This window comes from Penicillium manginii, assembly GCF_028828005.1.
Source record: "Penicillium manginii strain IBT 31320 chromosome Unknown utg000004l:1.0-7231830.0:1.0-7236170.0, whole genome shotgun sequence".
Lineage (NCBI taxonomy): Eukaryota > Fungi > Ascomycota > Eurotiomycetes > Eurotiales > Aspergillaceae > Penicillium > Penicillium manginii.
The window spans coordinates 2,631,341-2,651,561 of NW_026643105.1; the positions used below are offsets into that span (position 1 = coordinate 2,631,341).

The window sequence follows — 20,221 nt, forward strand, 5'->3', positions numbered from 1 at the left end:
AACTTGAAGATTTCTGCCAGGGTTTATTAAAGATATACCAGCCCCTGGTGGAAGCTATTCTACGTATATAAATTACTTGCCCCTACTTGCTTAGGGTACTAAGTATTTTTAGTGGGATACCAGAGAGGATACTAGGTAAGATACTAGGAAGATACCGGGCTGCATGATATCCACTACTACTAGTACTCTAATACCTGGGTACTACAACTAATATACTAGTGCTCACTGCCGCATCAGCTGATTAGGTATCAGTGGCTACTACTAGTAGTAGTACTTCGGGCAGCAAACAAGTACAAGCGGGGTAAACATACCAACTTGAGCCCTTGCATCCATCGACCTCATCTATTGTTCTGAACAAGATCTGCCACATTCCTTCCTTCCTCTGATGGAGTCTAGATTTACATTTCCGGGACCAAATTTTGGTTTCCAAGCCGGGTATAATGATGGGGAGATCAACGTGCATTTCCATCCACCCTCAGGTACTGATTAATTCTCTGGGATATGAAATGAAGTCATCTTCTAACAGCCCATAGAAAGAGAAGAGAGGCCGAGCCCCCTATCGATGGTCCCTTTTTGCCGCAACCCCAACTTCGTTGAGCCTGGTTCGGTTATGAGCCAGCTGCATGAAATCAACTCCAAACCTTCATCTCGAGCAGCTCTGGTCGGGTTTGGTGGAGTTGGGTAAGTAAAATCCGCCAAACATGAGCGATCTTAAATGTGCATCCACTGATCTCTTCAAGGAAGTCCCAGGTTCTGATCGAATACTCGTATCGTGTTCGAGAGCAGTCGGAGATATGGGTATTTTGGATTGACGCAAGCGACATAGTGAGGTACGAAGAAGGACTTCGTGACATGGCAGATCAAGTCAAAATCCCCGGGCGTCAAGACTCCAGCGCGAACATATTTCAACTTGTCTGCACTTGGCTGCAAGATCTTGGGAATGAGAAATGGTTCCTCATTCTTGATAATGTTGATGACGATGAATATCTTCATATGCCGATACCACAATTTTCACGATTGAACCGCGCCGCAAGTACGAGCATGCATGAACTGGAAAGGTCCCAAAGCTTGCTGCCCGGCAAGTCCCCTGTGGAATATCTTCCCATGAAACCGACTGGGTCAATTATAATGACAACTCGAAGTAAACGAGTCGCGAGAAACTTCGTCAATGAGTGCGATATCATAGCAATAGAGCCTCTCGATGCTCATGCGTTCTCGCTGCTACAAAGAATCCTCCCGACGGAGACTATGCCAGTGGTAGATGATGCAAGCCTGCGTATGCTTGCTCAGGAGCTTGACTGTATAGCATTGGCCGTCGTGCAAGCGGCAACATATATTGCAAGGCGGGCTCCTAGATGCTCTGTGCATCAATACCTCGAGATGTTTCGAAAGGGTAGCCGAGTAAGAGCGGAACTTTTGAAGAGTGAAGGAAGGGATATATATCGCGACCGGCGAAGAAACAACTCCATAATTGTGGCATTGCAACTTTCGTTCGAGGTGATCCAAGAGACAAGCCCGGATGCGATGGATCTACTATCATTAATGAGCTTCTTCGATCGAAAGAGCATACCAGACTATCTCCTCCAGCCCCCTTCCAAGATCAACGATTGGAATGAAAGCGGCAGTAACTCCGAAAGTGATGGTGGAGATTATGCTGGGTCATGGTTAAGTCATATAAAAGAACATGAAACCGATACTCTCGATATACTGGATTCGGACTCCGATGGTGATATTCAAATGTCAGTCAGCGTACCCGAAGACATTTGGTTCGAAGATAGCATCAACACGCTGAAAGACTACTCTCTGATCTCCATTGGCCCCGAGTCCCACACCTTTCAGATGCATGGTCTCATACAATTTTCGACACGAGACTGGCTTGAAGCCAAGGGAAAAATTGAACCGTGGAAAGCAGTTTTTCTTCGGAACTTGTATCGTGAGTTTCCAAAGGAAACCAACTACGCGAACCAAGCGAAATCCCGTATTCTGTTTCCCCACGTTCAACGCGCTTTAGCATATGGGCCAAATTCAAATTACAGACTTCGATGGGCCAGACTCATCAGCCAGGGCGCCTTTTACGCCAATTTCTCCGGCCTATTTGGTGAAGCGAGGCACATGGCCAGTGTTTCACGAAAGGAGATCCAAGACTCACTTGGAGACAAGGATTCGGGTGATGCCATCGTTGCCTGCGTCTTTGAACTCAATGTACTAAGGGCCTGCGGCAATCTGGAAGCCGCCGAGGACCTGTGTCTTCAAATACTCGAATCATTATATAGAGATCTACAAGTCACCAAGGACTTGTTTCGCCAGGCGCTCGAATCATCACCTAGTGAACAACCCTCCCCAAGCCAGCATGCATACTTTGCCTACCACTCATTGTACGCCGATATACTTCGTGAACAAGGCCGCCATCGATGGACTGAAGCGGAAGCTGAGTATAAGAAGGTATGGGAGATGTGGCTAAGAGACGCCCCTAACGCAAATAGCGGCTTGAATGAGATCAAATCATCTCTCGCCGAATTATACCAATACCAAGGTCGACTCCAGGAGGCAGAAACCATGTTTGAGGACGTAATCAAGGTTCAAAGAGAGATTTCATCAGATTCGCCTCTGGTGTTGCATGATTATATGAAAGGTCTCTCTTCTGTCTATCTGCAGCGAGATCTCCATGAAAAGGGGATTGCACTTTTAAAGGAGGTCGTTGATAAAGAAGAACTTTTATTTGGACCTGATCATCATCGAACACTTTCAAGCATGCGAAGCCTTATACGCGCATATCATACCACCGACGACTCCCAACAAGCAATTTTGCTAATGATGGATGTCTTCCAGAGGCAGACTCGGTCCCTTGGAAATGAAAACTCTGAGACCATGCAAACACTCAGTCTGTTAATCAAGATGCTCATGGAGAATGAAGATTTTGAAGCAGCCGAATGCCTGGCTGAAATGTCGATCGACGTGCTTCAAACAAACCCTAGTCTGGTTAGCCTCTGTAAAAACAAGCTTGCGCATATCTACCGAGCCCAAGGCTTGACAAAGAAAGCTATCGATACTATATCTGAGGTTGTTGAGACGCAGAAGCAAGCATTCGGCGCAAATAATGACACCGTGATTGGAATTCAGTTGTCCTTGGCTGAATGGCTTGGGGAACAAGGCCGTGTTCTCGAGGCCGAGGTCCTTCACAGAGACATTCACAAAGTTTGTAGGAAGGCTTTCGGCAAGAAACATGTAAAAACATTGGGGTCATTACAGCTGCTTATAGACTTCTACATGAGGCATGAGCTACTCGCTCCTGCAGAGCTATCACAGATGATGTCTCATCTCGCTGATTCAAAAACATCAGTTTTCGGGAGAGAAAGTCCAGACACACTCTTCACCTTACATGTATTGTCAGTTGTTTATTGCCTCCGACTGGATAGATGCCATGAGGCCGCTGAGCTACAGCAGGAAATTCTTGAAATTTGCTTGAGAAATCCCGGTATTGACTTTGAGCCTCAAGCTTTATTCTTGATGGAAACTTTGGCTACGAGTTGGGAAAGAACTGACCGTCCCGAAGATTCTCAGGATTTGAGAGAACTTATGCTTGCTTGCTCTACGCACAAGACTTCTGAGGAAACATTCAACTTTCTCGCGTCTTCCGACATTTTAGCAGCCGCCCTGCGTAAATCATCACACTTCTTGACTAGCGGAGAGTCTCATGGATCACCAATTGTGATATCTGATTGATGAATATATCCATGGATATATGGATATCAGTGAATATCCGAGGCTATACCAATGACTTTGCACTTTTCAAATGTATCCTTTTTTTTCTTATCTTTCGTGACGCCCTTTCAGGAACTTGAAGCTTTATCAGTATATGCGATTGATCAATTCATTCTAAGCAGCGGCACCTAGAATAGGCCATTACCAGGCCCACTCGAAGAACTTAAATCTCTTCAAAGAGAGAGAGTAGAACCTTGGAAACACTATCTAGATAGGTACACAGGCAATGTAGACATGGCTGTAAGAAAAATGCTTGAAGTTGAATAACATCATAGATATGTAGGATAAATTCTTGAAAGAAAGATACTAGTAGAATATCTGATTTTAACCTTGGAAAGTCAACTCAACTCAACCCAACTCAACTCAACAACAGAAATCTACCATACCATGACAGATATAGCTCTAAGCCACTGGCAGTATTACAAGAATGTAACCCCCTTATCAATTACTCTCCAGCCACAATTCAGACAGAGAACAGTAGGAGGGGGTACGCAAGGATGAGAGTCCCGCGCCGAAAACTTCAATCTTCCTCGCATGACAAACACAGCCCGACATTGAGTGTCTCGACCGTGTATACTTAGGAGGTGAGTGGAAAACAATGGAAAAGAACAGAAAAAGAAAGGACTGATGGAAGATTACGTTAGAAAGACGAAAGTATTTTCATTCATCGGTCTATGGGTATCAAAAAGATGCAGGGATGTTTCAATCCCTGCTGTTGTTAGATTTGCGTTGTTCGTTGGCCGCGAGTCCGTATTATTGCGGGTATAAACAGCCATCACGGAAAGCTCTGCGTTTTCCCGTGGGCTGTGTAGCACGGATGTGTACCTGGAGAGTATGACCCGGGTGCGAATGCGGGTGTGGGTGTGCGTTCAAATTCCGAGCCCGAGCCTCGGTGGGAACCCGAGTGTATGACAGTACTCAGACAACGGATAGGATATTGGGCGCCAGTGCCACGGCCGTCGCAGCTCGGCTAGAGTCTGCGTGTAATTCGGAAGAGCCTAGGGCATCTTCATGCTCGAGCCAGTCGGAAGGAAGAGCGTATTGGCCAGACGCCATGGAAGCGATAGGCAGGGGTATACTTTTTCCTCAGTAAGGGCGAGCAACCTTTCTCGGCTCCCCAGCACCAGTGACAGGATCCCTCATCTCCTTCCAGCTAATGGGGAACATCATATTTCCAGTCTCGCTACGGGCCATGACAACGCCGAGATCGTTGCGTGCGGTAGTGAGGTAGTAGGAAGTTTGATCACCAAGAGAGAGAACACAGCCACGAACAATATCTCCGACGCGGAACATGTCTTCCATGACGACGCGGTCCTTCTCGACGGCGCGCACGTCCTCTTTGCGGATTATGGCTTGGAAGCGGAGCTCGTCGGTGCTGCTGTGATTTTCGGGGTTCGCGGCTGAGGTGAGGATTGAAGCGATGTTGTCATTGTCTGAGGATGCCTTTGCGAGGTCGGCATCGGGCGCGGATGTCTCGTCCAGGACGACGAGGATGGAGACGGCAGCTTGACGCTTTTGCACACGGGTGACTCGTGCGAGAACGATCGAATCGACTGCGGGGAGGGTGTTGTATCTGGGCTTTGATTTTGCGGACGCAGTAGTTGGGGATGATTGAGCTGCGGCAGAAAGAACCCGTGAAACTCGAAGAGTGGCTTTTGATTGTGTGTTAGGCTGGGCGGGGTCCAGAATGACGGGGCCAGCAATGGAAGCAAAGATGTTGGCTTGTTGGACGTGGGTGCCGGGACCGGCGGCGTATGTGTTGGCAGAGCCCAGGCGCTGACCGGGAATGGCCAATGAAGGAATAGATGTTGCCATTGTATTGGCTATTGGCCCTTCGGGGCAATTCTGTTCAAGCTGGTTACTGGAAAGGTGGAGGTTTCTCCCATGGATTTTTTCGGGGAAGAGGGAAGCTCCGGAAGAAAGATTCTCCAGACCCGCAATAGAACAATAGCAAACGGATACATTGGGAAGGCACGATTCACTACAGAATTCAGAACTTCAAGGCAACAACAAACAAGAACAGCAAAAAAAGAGACAAAAAGGGAAGGAGACAAAAAGAAACGCCCTGGCCTGGATTTGAACCCGGAAACCTGGAAATAAAAAAAGCAAAAACAAGAGGTAGGCACGCACCGGTCCCACTGCGTCTCTTCAAAGCCTCCTCATCTGTTCCCCCCATCCGGTCAAGGCCAATACCAACAAACCATCCGGGGGATTTGGTGACAGTACATACTATTTTAGCCCTTTTAACTTTGCTTTTGCCCGCTATTGGTGGCTCCTCCCCAGAATTGCGCCGGAGCACTAGCATTCTCCAGAACGCCAATGGAATGTATCTAGAAGCCTGCTTTTACGAGAATACCTCATTTGTACGAGATACCACACCTGGGATGGATTAATTATGAAAACCCCATATCTAGCATGAATACACGGTGTATGCGTAGAAACAAGACAGTGGCACCAGAGACCTATCCTTGGGCCTGGGCGAAACAGGAGGAAACACAAAAAAAAGGCCCTTGCCACTCCAAATGCCCGCTCGCAGTAACCGAAGTAAATTGAATGCCCATACTAACACCCAAAGGGTAAGAGAGGAAAAGAAGTGCAAGGGAGTAAGAGAAAGAGAAAGAATGGCCGGCCAAAGATGAAAAGGACCGAAAAAAATAAATAGTCCGAGTCGTGCTTGCAATCGTCAAGGGGCCTTAAGCCTCCACTAGGGTCTGCTTAGGACCGGCCCCCAGCAACTCCAGGCATCGCCGCGATAGCGCAATAACCTCACCTTCACCACCGTCGTCACCGTCATCCTCGTCTGAGCCATCTCCAATGTCTTTGTCCGAGATAGACTTCACCATTTGTACAATGTCGTCGGATTGAGAGATATAACCAATGAGTTTTTTGTCTTCGGATTCGAGAAGCTGCAAGAGTGTCCAGATGGCAATGTGCTGGAAAGTCGGGTCTCCGCTCGCAAGGAAGCGTTGGAGGTAGCCGTGGATACCTCCGTTTGGATCGGCCCAGTCGCGGACGAAGATCGAATAGTCACCAACTGCATTTGTTAGTTCGATGTTTGAATGGCATGAACAAAGGAATTATATGAAGGGAAGAGGAGTGGGGGGGTAGGGTTAAGAATCGATCATACCTTTCGAGGACAGGTTGCCCAAGGCTGCTGCACTGTTCCCTTGAACTTCAATACTTTCCGAATTGGTGAGAGGGATCAAGACATCGAATACCCCGAGACTGAGGAGATGAGGCTTCAGCTCGTCGCTAAGTGCGAGGACGGCGATCGCAGCAGTCATTTCAGACTGAACGGTCAGCGGAACCCGGAGAACCAGGTCCTTGCATTTCTGAACTGCGCCGGCCTGCAGGACAAGTTCTTTGTTACGATCAGAGCTGGCGGCAAGATTGCGCAGCGTCGAAATAGCGTGGCATTGGATTTCTTCGTTGTCGGTAGAACCAAGCAGGTCCACCAAGGGCTTCAGGAAGCCTGCCTCGATGATGGGGGACTCGTTGAGGGGGTGAATAGAGATGTTGCGGATACAAGCCACGGCGGATAGTATCAACGGAAGGTATGAGGACTGGAGAAGGCGCAGAAGTGGTGACAGCCCCTTGGCGCGAACAATTTCCAGTTGGTATTTTTCGTCGGACGCAAGGTTGCGCAGGGCCAGTGCTGCTTGGCACTGGACCTTTGGCGTAGATGAGTCCATCAGATGGACCAGCGATTGAACCAAGCGAGACTCGGTCTGAGCAAGACGCTTGCGATTTGTTGAGTCAACGGCGATGTTACTAAGGGCGGTGGTACAGTAGTATTGAACGTCGACGTCAGGGGAGGATAGAAGATGAACGAGAACAGGAATAGCCCCGGCGTTGACAAGTTGTTGCCGGTTATCATCTAACAGCTTGATTAGCCCACCACGCTCCATTCCAGCTACAATCGACAAAGCTACTTACCGGAATGTGTCATGTTCAGCAAAGCGCCCGTGGCATTGCGCTGAACGCGCATGTCCTTCGACTTGGCTAAGCGGATAAGAGGACCTAGCGCGCCGGAGCGAGCGATCTTGGCCTTGTTTTCTTCGTGTGTAGCCAGATTCGTGATACATCCCACCGCGTTGCACTGTACCTCCACATTGGGCGACATCATTTGGCGGATAAGAGGGGCCAGCCCTCCCAAGGAGACAATCAGGACCTTGTTATCGGCTGGAGCAAGTTAGCGACAGAGACCAAAGATAGGAGAGCTGAGAGAGTTCGGGCGCAGACCATTGACGGCAAGGTTGCCCAGCGCCGCACTGGCAGCTCGTTGGACCTCGATATCAGAGCTTTGAAGCAGGAATAAAATGGGCTCTAGAGTGTCTCGGTCGACTTCACGGACATCTGCAGAGAGGAAAGGGTGTTAGTTGGATTCACCGCGTCACCATCTAGGCCGCCGTACGCACCTCGTTCTGTGATCTCCGCGAAGGTCAAACTCGCACTGCGCTGTAAATCGACATTGTCGGAGTATACTAAAGTACTCAGAGCTCGTAGAGGCTCTCCGGTGAAGAAATCGGTTTCGTTGCGCTGTGAATAGACAGGTCTCGGTCAGTATGGTGGCCTGGGCAGATATGATGGCGGTCATGTCGGACGACGACGGAAGGACACAAAAGCGAAGCGACGTACGTTCTCTAGATATCCCAGCAGATCGGAGACAGCTTCACGTTCATTATCGGCGAGAGTTGTTTCATAAATGCCATCTCGCGATCGGCCTCCACCCAGACAGGCGGTGATGTGACACCATCGGTCGATGGCCGACAGGCACGACAGACAAGTGGTTGCGATTCCACTCATGCCTCCTCAACAGGCCCGCATCAGGGCACTAGCAATGAACAGGCGATGTTTCGGGGGAGGAAGTCGTCGGGGACAAAAGAATCTCGAAATCTCCGCGGGGAGGCGGGATGGGGGTCGAGGGAGGGTGGCTGGGGCTACTGCATGCACCGATGTCAAGCTTTGGAGAGGGAACACAGAAAGCGGGCGCGTGATGGCGGGAAGGTTAGAGAGGAAATATTCCGGGGAGAAGGTGGGTGATCCAAATGAGGAGAGGAAAAATAAGGCTGGAGGAGAGAAATAGGGAGGGGGAAGAGGAGAGGAGAGAGGGGGAAGAGAGCGAGAGAGAGAGAGAGGACGAGGTTGCAGGAGCTCTCACTAGTTTCCAGTCAAGGTCCAAAGGTCGTACGTCAGTCAGAGGCCCAGTGGTAACTTTGTTGGGGAAGTATTTGAATCTTCATCTTCATATGAAAATGAGTCTGAATCTAATTGCTATAGTAATTATAATTATAATCATAATTATAATTAATTACTAGATACTACCAGTAGTAGCTATGGCCTAATGGCATAACGCATGAGCTCCCGGTCCCGCGCATAACATATGCTAGTCCGACTAGTAACATCATCTCGGCCAATCCAATCCGGCGGGTTCAAGTTCTGCCATTTCCCCTCGTCTACACAGTATCGACAAGACCATTGCCACGGTTATCATAAATGCTGATACTGACCTATTTGACTAGTATCTGCATTCCGTCCTCTGCGCATTTTGATCCGATTTGACCTTCCTGTGCCTCTCCTGGTGACAGCCCTGGATCATCTGTGGCACTGGGTCTATGATCTATGTGGTATCCTGAAAGGATCAAATACTCCACAATCCCTCGAGGTTAGGGTCTACACAACAGGACCCTCTCTCCCCTTGGAAAGAGAACGAGGAAGAATCCCGTGTCCCCTTGTTAACCGTTTCGAGGTCCGTGCAGGTCCTACTGATCCAATGCGCGCCCTTGTGATGCGAAATATCGCAGCTGATCACCCGTCCGGTGATCAGCTCGGCTCAGGGCAAGAGGCAAAAGGCAAGAGGCAACAGGCAAGACGAGAGGAGCACCTGAAAAGAGGTTAACTCCCCACTTACTGCCTGCAGAGTGACATCGCGATCGGCATTCTACCGGTATACCGTGGTAGACCATGGTAAATATTCGGGAAGGCGCCGAAGCATCCATGATTGCAGTAATCCATACGTAGTACAGTGGTTATTATTACTCCGTATATCCTTAAACTGACTGTGAGGGGACTGAGTACACACAGTGGCGATAGAAAAGGTTAAGGGGCGTCGGCTAAAGAAGACAGGGAAAAAGTCCCGAATAGGGCTGCTTCCCCGCAAAAATCGTGCCATTAAGAGGAGTACAGAGTACAGAGTACAGTCCAGAGGAATAAGCGGAGTACAGAGTACACCTGGGCAGTACTCCTGTAGCTAGTGTACCTTTAAACTACCCGGGATTCGGCTAGTCTATCTAAAATCTTTTGGTCCAGCCTGTCCCAGCCTGGTCCAGTGCTTTTGGTGTCTTGGTTCAACTGGGTTTGGCTCGCCCGCAAAGTCGCCAACGGTAACATCATACCAAGCCCCCATTCTCATTCTCCATTCTCTTCTCTCTCTCTCTCTCTTCGTGATTCTTCCTCTGCCTTCTCCCTTTGACTTTTCTTGCTCTCTCTCCGAAATTTCTTTGCTTTTTTCTGTACCTTTCTTTGACCATCGCCTCAGACCACCCTCCGAAAATGCATCACTAGAATCCTTTCCCCCCCCTCCCCTGTCGCGTTGATCGCATTGACCGAATCTGGAATCGCATCAAAGAGCCTCCCCGCTCCCCCATTCGCAATTGCATTGGCGCCCGACTCGAGTCGCGTGGTACGATCTACAGAGAGGGAGTAAGATATAGTGAGAAAGTACTGCAGGTGTCTTATGTCGGCCTCAACAATGGAGACCGCCACCGCCTCCACCTCCTTCCCCGATTCTTCTTCTCCTCGTTCCGGCCGCCTTCGACGCTTCAGCCAGCTGCGTGCCTACACCCAGAATATCTCCTCCGGTCATCGCTCCCGCAATAGCATCAGCAGTCGAGTTCCTTGGTTGTCCCCTTCGCCTGGTACCGATTCCACAGTGACGCAGGTGGGGAACTCCACTGCTCCATGCCCCGAATCTGACCAACCCACCCTCTCTCGCTACACTTCAGCGCCCCCCGCGAGCTCCCACGGCCTTGGTATTGACCAGGTCTCTTCCACTGACTCTTCGCACTCGACCCCTCCGAACGAGTCGAACGAGTCGTCTCGAACATCCAATGTCATGGCGCGGCTGAGAAGTGCCTCCGCTGTTCAAGGTCGGCCTTCCCGAACGCTGGGCCAAACCACCACCTCAGACGCTCCCACCTCGTCGCCAGATCCCTCCGCCGCTACAAATGAGGTTTTGGAGTCGGTAGACACACCTACTAATGATATACAAGAGGGAGACTCGAACCAGCCGAAGCAAAAGGCCACTATTCGATTTTTTCCCTACCAAGACACCTACCAGAGCTCTCGACCCTCGCTACCATTCGTCCCAGTCACTCGCTCTCTCCCGTCTGAAAGTTGCGTCGTTCGAGTCGGTCGGTACTCAGAGCGCGATGGCATTCCCATTCCCAACCCCGCCGAGCCTTCGGACGCCCCCGTCGGCTTCAAGTCAAAGGTAGTCAGTCGAAAACACTGCGAGTTCATGTTCATCAATGGACAGTGGCACGTCAAAGACGTTGGGAGCTCTTCGGGGACATTTTTGAACCATATGCGTCTCAGTCAGCCAGGTATGGTCTCTCGTCTGTATTCTATCAAAGACGGCGATATTGTGCAGCTCGGTATCGATTTCCGAGGAGGAGAAGAAATGATCTTTCGCTGTGTGCGGATTCGCATCGAATGCAACAGATCCTGGCAACAGCAGCCAAACGAGTTTAAGTATGATCGACCCCATCAGTTCTTTGTTGGCTTTCTATAGGCTCCCCCGCTAACGTGGTGATAGCAAAAACACCGAAAACCTTATCCAAAACCTCGGCAAAGGAGATAACGTGGACTACGCTGGTTGCCGCGAATGCTCTATCTGTCTTGGCTCCGTTTTACGGCCATACCAGTGTTTGTTCATGGCAGCCTGTGCTCACGTTTGGCATTATAAATGTATTAGTCGCCTTCTCCACTCTCCCGATTATCCCATGTTCCAATGCCCCAACTGCCGGGCTTTCACAGACCTGAGTGCCGAGGTCGACGACTCGAATGATCAGGATGTCGAAGCAAGAAGGGCCGCCTCTGCCAATGTATCAGAGGAAGCCCGCTCCGAAACCCAGACCCCGGCAGATGTACCAGCCGCAAACAACGATGCGCAACAGCCACCGGCGCAAGAAGCGGGCCGCCCCGAAGACAGTGAACTAGTCACCGATGTGGAGAATCTACACTTGCAGGAAGGCCAGCTGCTGGGCGCAGACACCGAAAGTCGAGGCTCGAACTCGCCTGCTCCAGATAGTAGCAGTAACGACCTGGCCCGTAGCGCGACAATCAACATCCCTGGCTTTCAACCGACACTGCCTCTTAATGTCCCGTCCGGCCGATCCTCACATCTGCGCGCGGATACTCCAGTCCGATCGGAAACATCAGACGATAATCCGCTGACTCCACGAAATGACTCCGGCCCCCTCGCATTTGATGGTCGTGCCACTATGCAATGAGGGTCCCTGAAATGCACGCAACCTTGACAGGACGCGTTGATGAATTCCTCTTATTACACACCTGCATCCGTGCATTTTCATCCCATGCACCTAATCACACCCGAGTCCCAATCGTAACACGTTGGTCACGATCGCGCATACTCGAGGTGAACCTCATCAACCAGCACCAAATTTCTTGCATACCATGTTCAGTATTGCGCGATTGATTCCGCATACACACTAAATCCAGACCATCCGTTGATCGGGTTTATCAACGATCAGCTGCATTTCTCTTCCTTTGTTGAATAGCGTTCACATCCTTGTTCTTCTTGTTCAATTCCATAATCTATGGAACCTCGGCGTTTCGTCCTCTCTTCCTGCATCCACCCTTTCCATCGTTCGATATACCCATTTGAACAGCCCAAGCTGTTGTTGGTGATTATTGGTGATATCAAGGCGAACTAGGAACCTTCTTTTCGGGCTGGCCTTGGTCTATGTCCCTTTTTCAATGTCCATACTAGTACCCCCTGGGTCTGGAGTTCTATATTTACGTAATCATTTTTCCGGCCCGACAATCCACATAAACTTATTCCCACCTTACACTCATCGCCGTGAAAATAGTATTCTCTGTATTAAAAAAGCAAACACTGTATGGATCAGCTCCGTGAAAATATGGGACCAACGGAACTAGACCGAACCAAGCCAGCCCAAATAGGCAGTGATCCTCTCGCTTAAGCCTAGGACACGCAGACCCACCGCCCACGCTCTCACCGCCCAGACGTCGCTGGTATAAATACCCGCCATCCCCCGATCCAATTTTTTTCTTCAAGCGACTCTACGTTAGTGACCCCCCCCCCCTACAGTGTTCCTCAGGGTTCACTTCCTTCTCCAAGGAACATTTCCACTAACAACCCCCCAGTTCAAAGAATCACTTTAGAGTAGACGTCCTCTTCTAAGCTCTTTATAAGAGCCACAGAATCTCCACCCTTGCTGATGACTACATGTCCTCGATGCCCTAAAGTGAAACCTTTTTACTCCCGCCTCGACTGCTACGCGTTCTTCGGTTCTGCGTTAATGTCCAGGGAGTGGTGATGATCTTGACCTGGTCTCGGTGTCTGACTTCGGTCGGCTGGGCCTGGTGGGTGTCGAGGAGGTCTGAAAGGTGCTGATTTTTTTCTTCTTTTTTCCCATCATTTATTCGGCAGTGCCGGGTTTTTGGAGGGGAAGAATGCGTCTGCAGTGCAACTAGAGTTAGAAATATCTTCGATTTATCTTCGATTTAATATATAAACCGCAGTGAGCTACTTTGCAAGTTCGTCGCCTGAAGGCCAGATGATTACATAGGCACAACGACCATGACGGTTAAGGTCTACATAGCCAAAGGGTGCGTCTACCTAGGTACCTAGTACTAGTAGTGCCCGATGTACATGAGGCTCCGGGTAACTGGTATTGATTACCACATCTTTTCCCACATCCGCCGCGCCCAGTTCATCTGCGCCAACTCCACTTTCCGCCTCTCCTCCCACTCCCCATCCTCCCAGATCTTGCACTCCTCATCGATCTCCGCCTTCCCCGAGACCAAGTCCGCGTCCACGGGCCTAACAAACTTCGTCCGGTGAAACACCTTCCAGAATACAAACATCACCGCCCAAAACGCCATTCCGAAATACGCAGTGACAAATCCCTCGATCGTGAACGGCTTGAAGACCGAGAACCCGTTGAACAGCGCCGTCAGGCAGCCAATCACAATCGCGACAATGGCCATGTATGGCTGGGCCGGGGCGACCCAGGGCACAAAAGCCTTGCGGTCGATACCCTGCGCTTTCAGCGCGCGGTACCAGGCGATGAACACGCACAGCATGCTGGTGTATGTAAGCACGAAGGCGATAGTAGTCAAATCAACGAACCAGAAGAAGACCGTCACGGACGAAGTATCCGCAACAAGGAAGGTAATACACGACAACAGCGTAACCGTGAAAACGCAATTAATCGGGATCCCCGACTTGGTGCACTTGAGCAGGAATTTAGGTGCTTGCCCATCGCGCGCGAGAGAGTATAGCGTGCGGCTCGAACTGTACAGGTAGGCGTTCCCGCATGACCAGCCTGATAGCAGGATCAGGAGATTGATTAGGTCCGGCAGACCCTGGATGTCGAGGTTCTGGATGCCGATTACCCACGGTGAAGCGGCGGAGCCGGCGGCCGCGTCGTCGATGGCGGATATGAGGCGGGGATCGCGTGGGCTGCAGATTATTCCTACGGCTAGGACGCCGATGACGTAGAAGCCGACAATGCGCCAGAAGGTCGCCTTGACGACGCGCGGGATTGTCTTGCGCGGGTTTTGGATTTCGCCGGCGGCGAGGGCGGGCAGGTCTGGTCCTGCGACGGAGAAGGCTGCGTAGACCATGACGGAGAAGAAGCCGAGGAAGCGTCCTGTCGCGCCGTCGGTGTAGTATTCGTACATTACTCCGTGGGTCCAGTTACGGAAGCCGTAGACGTCGTGCTTGGGATTGCCACCTACCATTGTGATGAACGTGAGCATGACCAGACCAATGAGTAGGAGGATCTTTGTGGAGGCCATGATGAATTCCGCTTCGCCGTAGTATTTGACTGCGACGAGATTGAGACATGTGCAGACGATGAGGGCCATGGCTACCCAGACCGCGGGATTGACGCTGGTGTTCCAGTATTGCATGACGGTAGCGACGGCGGCATATTCGGTACAGACTAGCATGACGCCGCCATAGAAGTAGACCCATCCCCTACAGTTGGTCGAAGTCAAAACAATGAGAATGTGGATCACTGGTTGAAATGCGGGGAAGCCCGCCAGGGGAGTGGGGACTTGACTTACATGGCGAAGCCAAAAGCAGGGTCAATGAACCGTGCAGCGAGTTCGAAGATCGATCCTCGAATAGGTAGGTAGGCACACATTTCTCCGACGCTCAGGTTCACGGGTAAGATGAATAGACAGCCCCAGATCAGATAGCCCAGGAACAATGAAAGAGGGCCAGCATCGCGCAGGTATGAGCCAATTCCGACGAAGAGTCCGGTTCCAATCGAACCCCCAATCGCCATCAATTGCACATGGCGTGAGGCGAGACCGCGCTGGGTCTCCCGGTAGGGGAGAGAGGTGCCAGTGCTGGCATCCTCTTTGGAAATGGGGATGTCCTCCACTGATGCTTTCTTCTCCATGCTGATGGTATACCGGAGGGCTATGAGGGGAATGGATCCGGATCAGAGAGCGGGGAACATTGGCTCTTTATAGATAAACGCGCACCGACGTTGTATTCGAGTGGAATGCTAGGAGTAGGCTCGGACCATCGTGCGGGTGCGGAGTCGTGAACACTACCATGTTGATAGCCATTTCGTGTGTCTTGAGGGGTTATCGTTCAAGGTATACTGCACGATGCTCTGGTTGGCTTGCAAAGTGTATAACACCATGTTTGCAGGTTGAAGAAGCTTTGTCAAACCGCCAAGTACAGATAAAGGAAAGACTAAAGGCGGGCGTTATCAGGCGCCACAGGTACCCCAACCCGCGAAGGGGAGGAGATGGCGATGCCAAGTGATAAGCCTATCTCGGATTGGATGGGGGTTAGCGGGCGTGACTTGCCCCCCCAGTTATGCTTGATGTGACTAGTATGTTTTGCCGGTCCCCGGGCCGGCTATTATAGACTTTAAATCGTGAGGGGTTAACCTTGGCCTCGGGCAGATTCCATAGGTGTTGACAGGAAATAATAGCCTTATTAGAAGTGTTTTTGCGAATAGACATACTCGTCTATGGACTGTATTAATGAAAAGAAAGAGGTCTCGTCTCGTTCAACAGATCTATTGGATTAATTAAAATGTATAGACTATATTTCACACAACTCTAAGCGTTGTCCTTGATCTCCACATTGAAGGTATCGTGGAGCTTCAGATCCCTCGAGCTGGCACCGAGGTAAACCTTGTAAGTGCCAGGAGCGATAGCCCACTGCTGTGCTTTGACGTCCCAGTAAGAAATATCGCGACGGCGAAGCTCAAACTCTACATCGGCCTTGTGTCCAGATTTGAGGTCGATATTCTCAAACCCACGCAATTGACGCAGGGGCTGCTTGGCGGCCTTGGGGTAGCTGATGTACAGCTGCGGCACATCGGCACCATCAATGGATCCAGTATTGTGGACAGTGGCGCTGATCTTAGAAACCACATTCCACAAATCCTCGTATCCGCCGACAGAGAGCTTGCCGGTAGGATATTGCGAAACTTGAAGCTTGGGCGAATCGATCTTGAGATCGGCGTAGGTGAAGTTGGTGTAGGAAAGACCGTATCCGAACTCGTAGCGCGGAGTAACATTGTAGGCATCGAAGTAGCGGTAGTCGATGAAGTTACCCTCGGTAAAGTTGCAGTTGTGAGTCTCGCAGATTCCGACGTTATAATCGGATTCATTCTTGGCAATGGTGTAGATCAATCTTCCGCTGGGGTTGACGTCGCCGTAGAGAACGTCAATGATCGAGTTTCCAGACTCCTGGCCTAACAAACTACCATACACAAGGGCAGTCACGTTGTCATGCTCGATCCACTGATCGACAAGACGGGCACCAACAGTGTTAATAACCACCACGGTATTCGCGCAGTTGTCGGCAACTTCGTTGACCAAAGAGTCCTGGTCATCGTTGTACAGCTCGGTTCGGTCAGCACCTTCACCCGCAAGTGCGTTGATGAAGACAAGGCAAACATCCATGTCCGCGGCATAGTTGCTGATAGACGGCGAGATAGAAGTAGTATCAGACCCCTTCACAACAAGAGAAGAGCCACTGGAGGTAGAGTAGGTATCATTCGCAACCCAACGGAGCATAGTTCCCTCCTGACTCGCCTTGATTGTCAAGGCAATTTCGGGTGTAATGAGATAGGGCAGCGATCCCTGTCCAGATCCGGAGTCAGTAGCAAGGTGACCATCATAAGTAGGACCAGATCCCTGAACGCTGAATTCCTGGTTGGGACCAGCAATGACGGCACGGGCATTGGCACCAAAGATAGCCATAGTGTGGGGCTTATTGAGAGGCAGAGCGTTGTTCTTGTTCTTAAGAAGAGCCAGGGACTTGGCGCCGTTGGAGCGGATCAGCTTAGCATGGTTACCTCGAACATCGACGTAAGCATTCTTCTCAGCGGTCGAAGGCTGGGTGCCATTGTCCAGGTGAACGTAATAGTATCCGATAAGATTGCGGACCGCCATATCGTTCAAACGGGCTTCAGTCATGTTTTTCGTCTTCAGATAACCTTCGATGGTCGATGTGCTCCAAAGGCTGGAAGAACCGTAGTCCAGACCGTTGTTTGCCGATAACAGGGCGTGCTGCTGACCATTGGTATCAGGGAAGACGAAGCCCGGGAAACCAAGCTCGGTTTTTAGGAGGTCCATCAAGAGCGAAGAAGACTCGCATGAAAGAGTGTTGTTAACCTTTGTCATAGCACACATGACACCGCCAGCACCGGAGTGTACTGCATCATAGAAAGACCAGAGGTAAGTCTCATGAAGGGTCTTCGAGTCGGCGTTGGACGAGTAAGGGGCCCCCGAAGATGAGGAGGAAGATGAAGAGGAAGATGAAGATGACATTCCTCCCATGCTCATTGCACTGGCAGAAGATGAAGGCTGAGCTGCTGCAGAGCTCGACGAGGAGCCCGAGGAAGAGCCCATGCCGGGAGGGGAACCACCACCTCCTCCACCACCTCCTCCCATACTCCCAGTACGGTTGGTTTCCTGCTCGTTTAGAATGAAATGCTAATAAATTTTAGCGGGGACTACCTGAAAGTATTCACACCAGATAACATACCTTGATGCCACCAATGACACCAGTATCCTTGTATGCCTTGGCACCCAACCCTGTGGCGATACCATTCAAGTAGGGGTCTGGTCCAAAGGTCTCAACAAGTCGACCACCCCAGGGAGTGCGACCAAGCGGTTGGGAAGTGGGACCATCGACAACTTGGATTCCCTTGAGATAGAACTCAGTAGCAATGGCCTTTGACTGCGCATAGATGGCATCCTTATCCCAGGTCATAGCCAATGCCGATGCCTGACTGAAGGCTGATACATAGTAATAGTCCTGGAGACCCATGGAGCCATCCAAGAATTGGAGCGCGGTAAAATACTGGCTGCCATCTGTAGTGTTGACGCTGCTGCCGGTAATGAGGTTGATCTTCTCGGTGGTGTTTAGTTTGGAGACGAATTTGGCAGCTTTCTCGTATGCGGCTTGCCACTCAGCGCTCAACGTGACTTTGAAGTATAAAGTTAGTCAATGCCTTTCCAGTAAATGAACTTATGGTGGCTCACCATCGCCATTAGAGAGAAGACCCTTGTTTCCGCTGCTGGCCAACGCAGAGGCAGAACCCAAGAGGGCCGCGAAAAGGGCTGACGAGTGGAGCTTCATAGCTCAGGTGTGAGATAACAGGGCCTAGAAATGAAAGTTCAAGATGAAAAGAACGGAGCAGATCTAGGAAGATATAAACTCATTTTTAAGCTTATACAGATACAGGACTCCAGCCTTATGTACGGAGTATACTCATTCAAACCGGTATTTTCTCCGATGAAAAATCACGTAAAACACCTGAGACGCGTACTGCGTCAGGCTCCGAGAGAGCCGACATCAGGACTGTCGATCAGGACATGAAACAAGCAGAAATCGGCAACTAGTCAGTCCCTTGTCATGGATCCGGTAGCCCTATTGCTGAGTTATGGGGACCATTACGTGGATTCAGGGGGGGGCCATTACGCGGATGGCGGAGGATCCGGAACTGAGAGGGTCCTGCAAAGTTGTGCTGCTCGGAAAACCCGAGATTTAGAGCCATTTAGGGTTCCCGCCTACAGAGCTCGGCAACCCGACACAGTCATGATCCCTGTTTGGCCCGGCAATCTTAGAAAACAAGCGTTTGATCTAAATAAAGTGATTACGTGGGCTCCGATGGATCATCTAGTATATCTCGAAATCTGATCAAACCGCGACCTTGGGAGTGATTCTTTCATATCTTAGATCACCGAGGGGACTCGTCACGGCAAGAGGCTTCCTGTCCGAGGGATGAATTCGGATACCTAAACACACGGTACATTGGTAAAAACAGCACGTCATCACTGTTGAAAAATGCTCTACCCTTTTCCGTACTCTAGTCGTAGTAAACTCTTAGGGTACTAGTACCTTACCCATGTATCCAGGACCCACTTTAGAAGTATTGAACATCTCGAGAGCGTGGCTCGTTTCAAAAACCGACAATGATACGAAAATCAAGATACTATTGAAACAAGATATCCTTTCATTATCGACTGTGTCACTTGTCTCTCCTCAAATTACCACCCTGTGAATTGACAAGTCCTCAATTTGGAACAGAAGCAGCTCGGTGTTCTGGGGCCAGTCTCGCAATCTCGGTCAGTCCGACAAAGATCACCAGGACACTGTCGAGAGTGTCTCATCCAGCTGGGGTTGATCTTCCAAGCTTCTCCCTCCTCGCCAGTTCTCTGCTCACATCTCACGCTCCCTGCGAGTTGTCCGACCGGCTTCTGCCACGTCTTGCCTCCCATACTCAGAATGTGTGAGTGTGACCGGTCAAAGGCGACGATTTCTTGGGCACATGATAGATCTCTGTCTCTTGTAAGTAAGGGCAAAACTCAAACAGCCCGATCGACGAGGTTGAGACTGACTCCTAAATTGTGCATTTGTTTGGCCTCCTGTTATTCACGGGACACGGGATTTCGATTGATCCCAGATTATGAAAACTGAAGAAAGCAAAGTAAGCAGGAATTCGGCACTTGATGGGAGATGGGTGGTGCCCAATACAATGTGCCCCGAAGCTCAAAACAAGTGGCCCAGTCTATTATCTCTTGTCTTCCGCGATAGAAATTTGGTGAAGTTGAGATAATGGTCTGGTATAGGATGGAGCGCGTCAGAAGTGTATATCCCGATGAGTACGCCAAACACGATGAGGTCAGATACTAGTACCCTTCC

At 50.3% G+C, this 20,221-nt stretch overlaps 6 protein-coding genes across 6 annotated transcripts; 2 read left to right on the plus strand and 4 right to left on the minus strand.

Moving 5' to 3' along the window:
- Positions 1–610: 610 nt before the first annotated feature.
- Positions 611–3,723, plus strand: N7533_004712 (TPR-like protein; the record flags this gene model as incomplete). The annotated part of the gene is made up of 2 exons (XM_057101362.1): positions 611–681; positions 741–3,723. The coding sequence occupies 2 exons, from the start codon at positions 611–613 to the stop codon at positions 3,721–3,723; spliced, it is 3,054 nt and encodes a 1,017-aa protein (XP_056960992.1).
- A 1,125-nt stretch (positions 3,724–4,848) lies between these two features.
- On the minus strand, positions 4,849–5,577 carry N7533_004713 (exosome non-catalytic core subunit CSL4; the record flags this gene model as incomplete). Its single annotated transcript, XM_057101363.1, has 1 exon — positions 4,849–5,577. The coding sequence occupies one exon, from the start codon at positions 5,575–5,577 to the stop codon at positions 4,849–4,851; it is 729 nt and encodes a 242-aa protein (XP_056960993.1).
- Positions 5,578–6,455: 878 nt separating this feature from the next.
- On the minus strand, positions 6,456–8,568 carry vac8 (protein anchor VAC8; the record flags this gene model as incomplete). Its single annotated transcript, XM_057101364.1, has 6 exons — positions 6,456–6,796; positions 6,890–7,639; positions 7,699–7,944; positions 8,005–8,118; positions 8,181–8,301; positions 8,401–8,568. The coding sequence occupies 6 exons, from the start codon at positions 8,566–8,568 to the stop codon at positions 6,456–6,458; spliced, it is 1,740 nt and encodes a 579-aa protein (XP_056960994.1).
- A 1,945-nt stretch (positions 8,569–10,513) lies between these two features.
- On the plus strand, positions 10,514–12,275 carry N7533_004715 (FHA domain protein; the record flags this gene model as incomplete). The annotated part of the gene is made up of 2 exons (XM_057101365.1): positions 10,514–11,514; positions 11,579–12,275. The coding sequence occupies 2 exons, from the start codon at positions 10,514–10,516 to the stop codon at positions 12,273–12,275; spliced, it is 1,698 nt and encodes a 565-aa protein (XP_056960995.1).
- A 1,432-nt stretch (positions 12,276–13,707) lies between these two features.
- On the minus strand, positions 13,708–15,443 carry N7533_004716 (putative proline permease; the record flags this gene model as incomplete). Its single annotated transcript, XM_057101366.1, has 2 exons — positions 13,708–15,013; positions 15,103–15,443. The coding sequence occupies 2 exons, from the start codon at positions 15,441–15,443 to the stop codon at positions 13,708–13,710; spliced, it is 1,647 nt and encodes a 548-aa protein (XP_056960996.1).
- Positions 15,444–16,119: 676 nt separating this feature from the next.
- N7533_004717 (glycoside hydrolase family 3 protein) lies at positions 16,120–18,655 on the minus strand (the record flags this gene model as incomplete). Its single annotated transcript, XM_057101367.1, has 3 exons — positions 16,120–18,006; positions 18,059–18,501; positions 18,559–18,655. The coding sequence occupies 3 exons, from the start codon at positions 18,653–18,655 to the stop codon at positions 16,120–16,122; spliced, it is 2,427 nt and encodes an 808-aa protein (XP_056960997.1).
- Between the last annotated feature and the right edge of the window lie 1,566 nt (positions 18,656–20,221).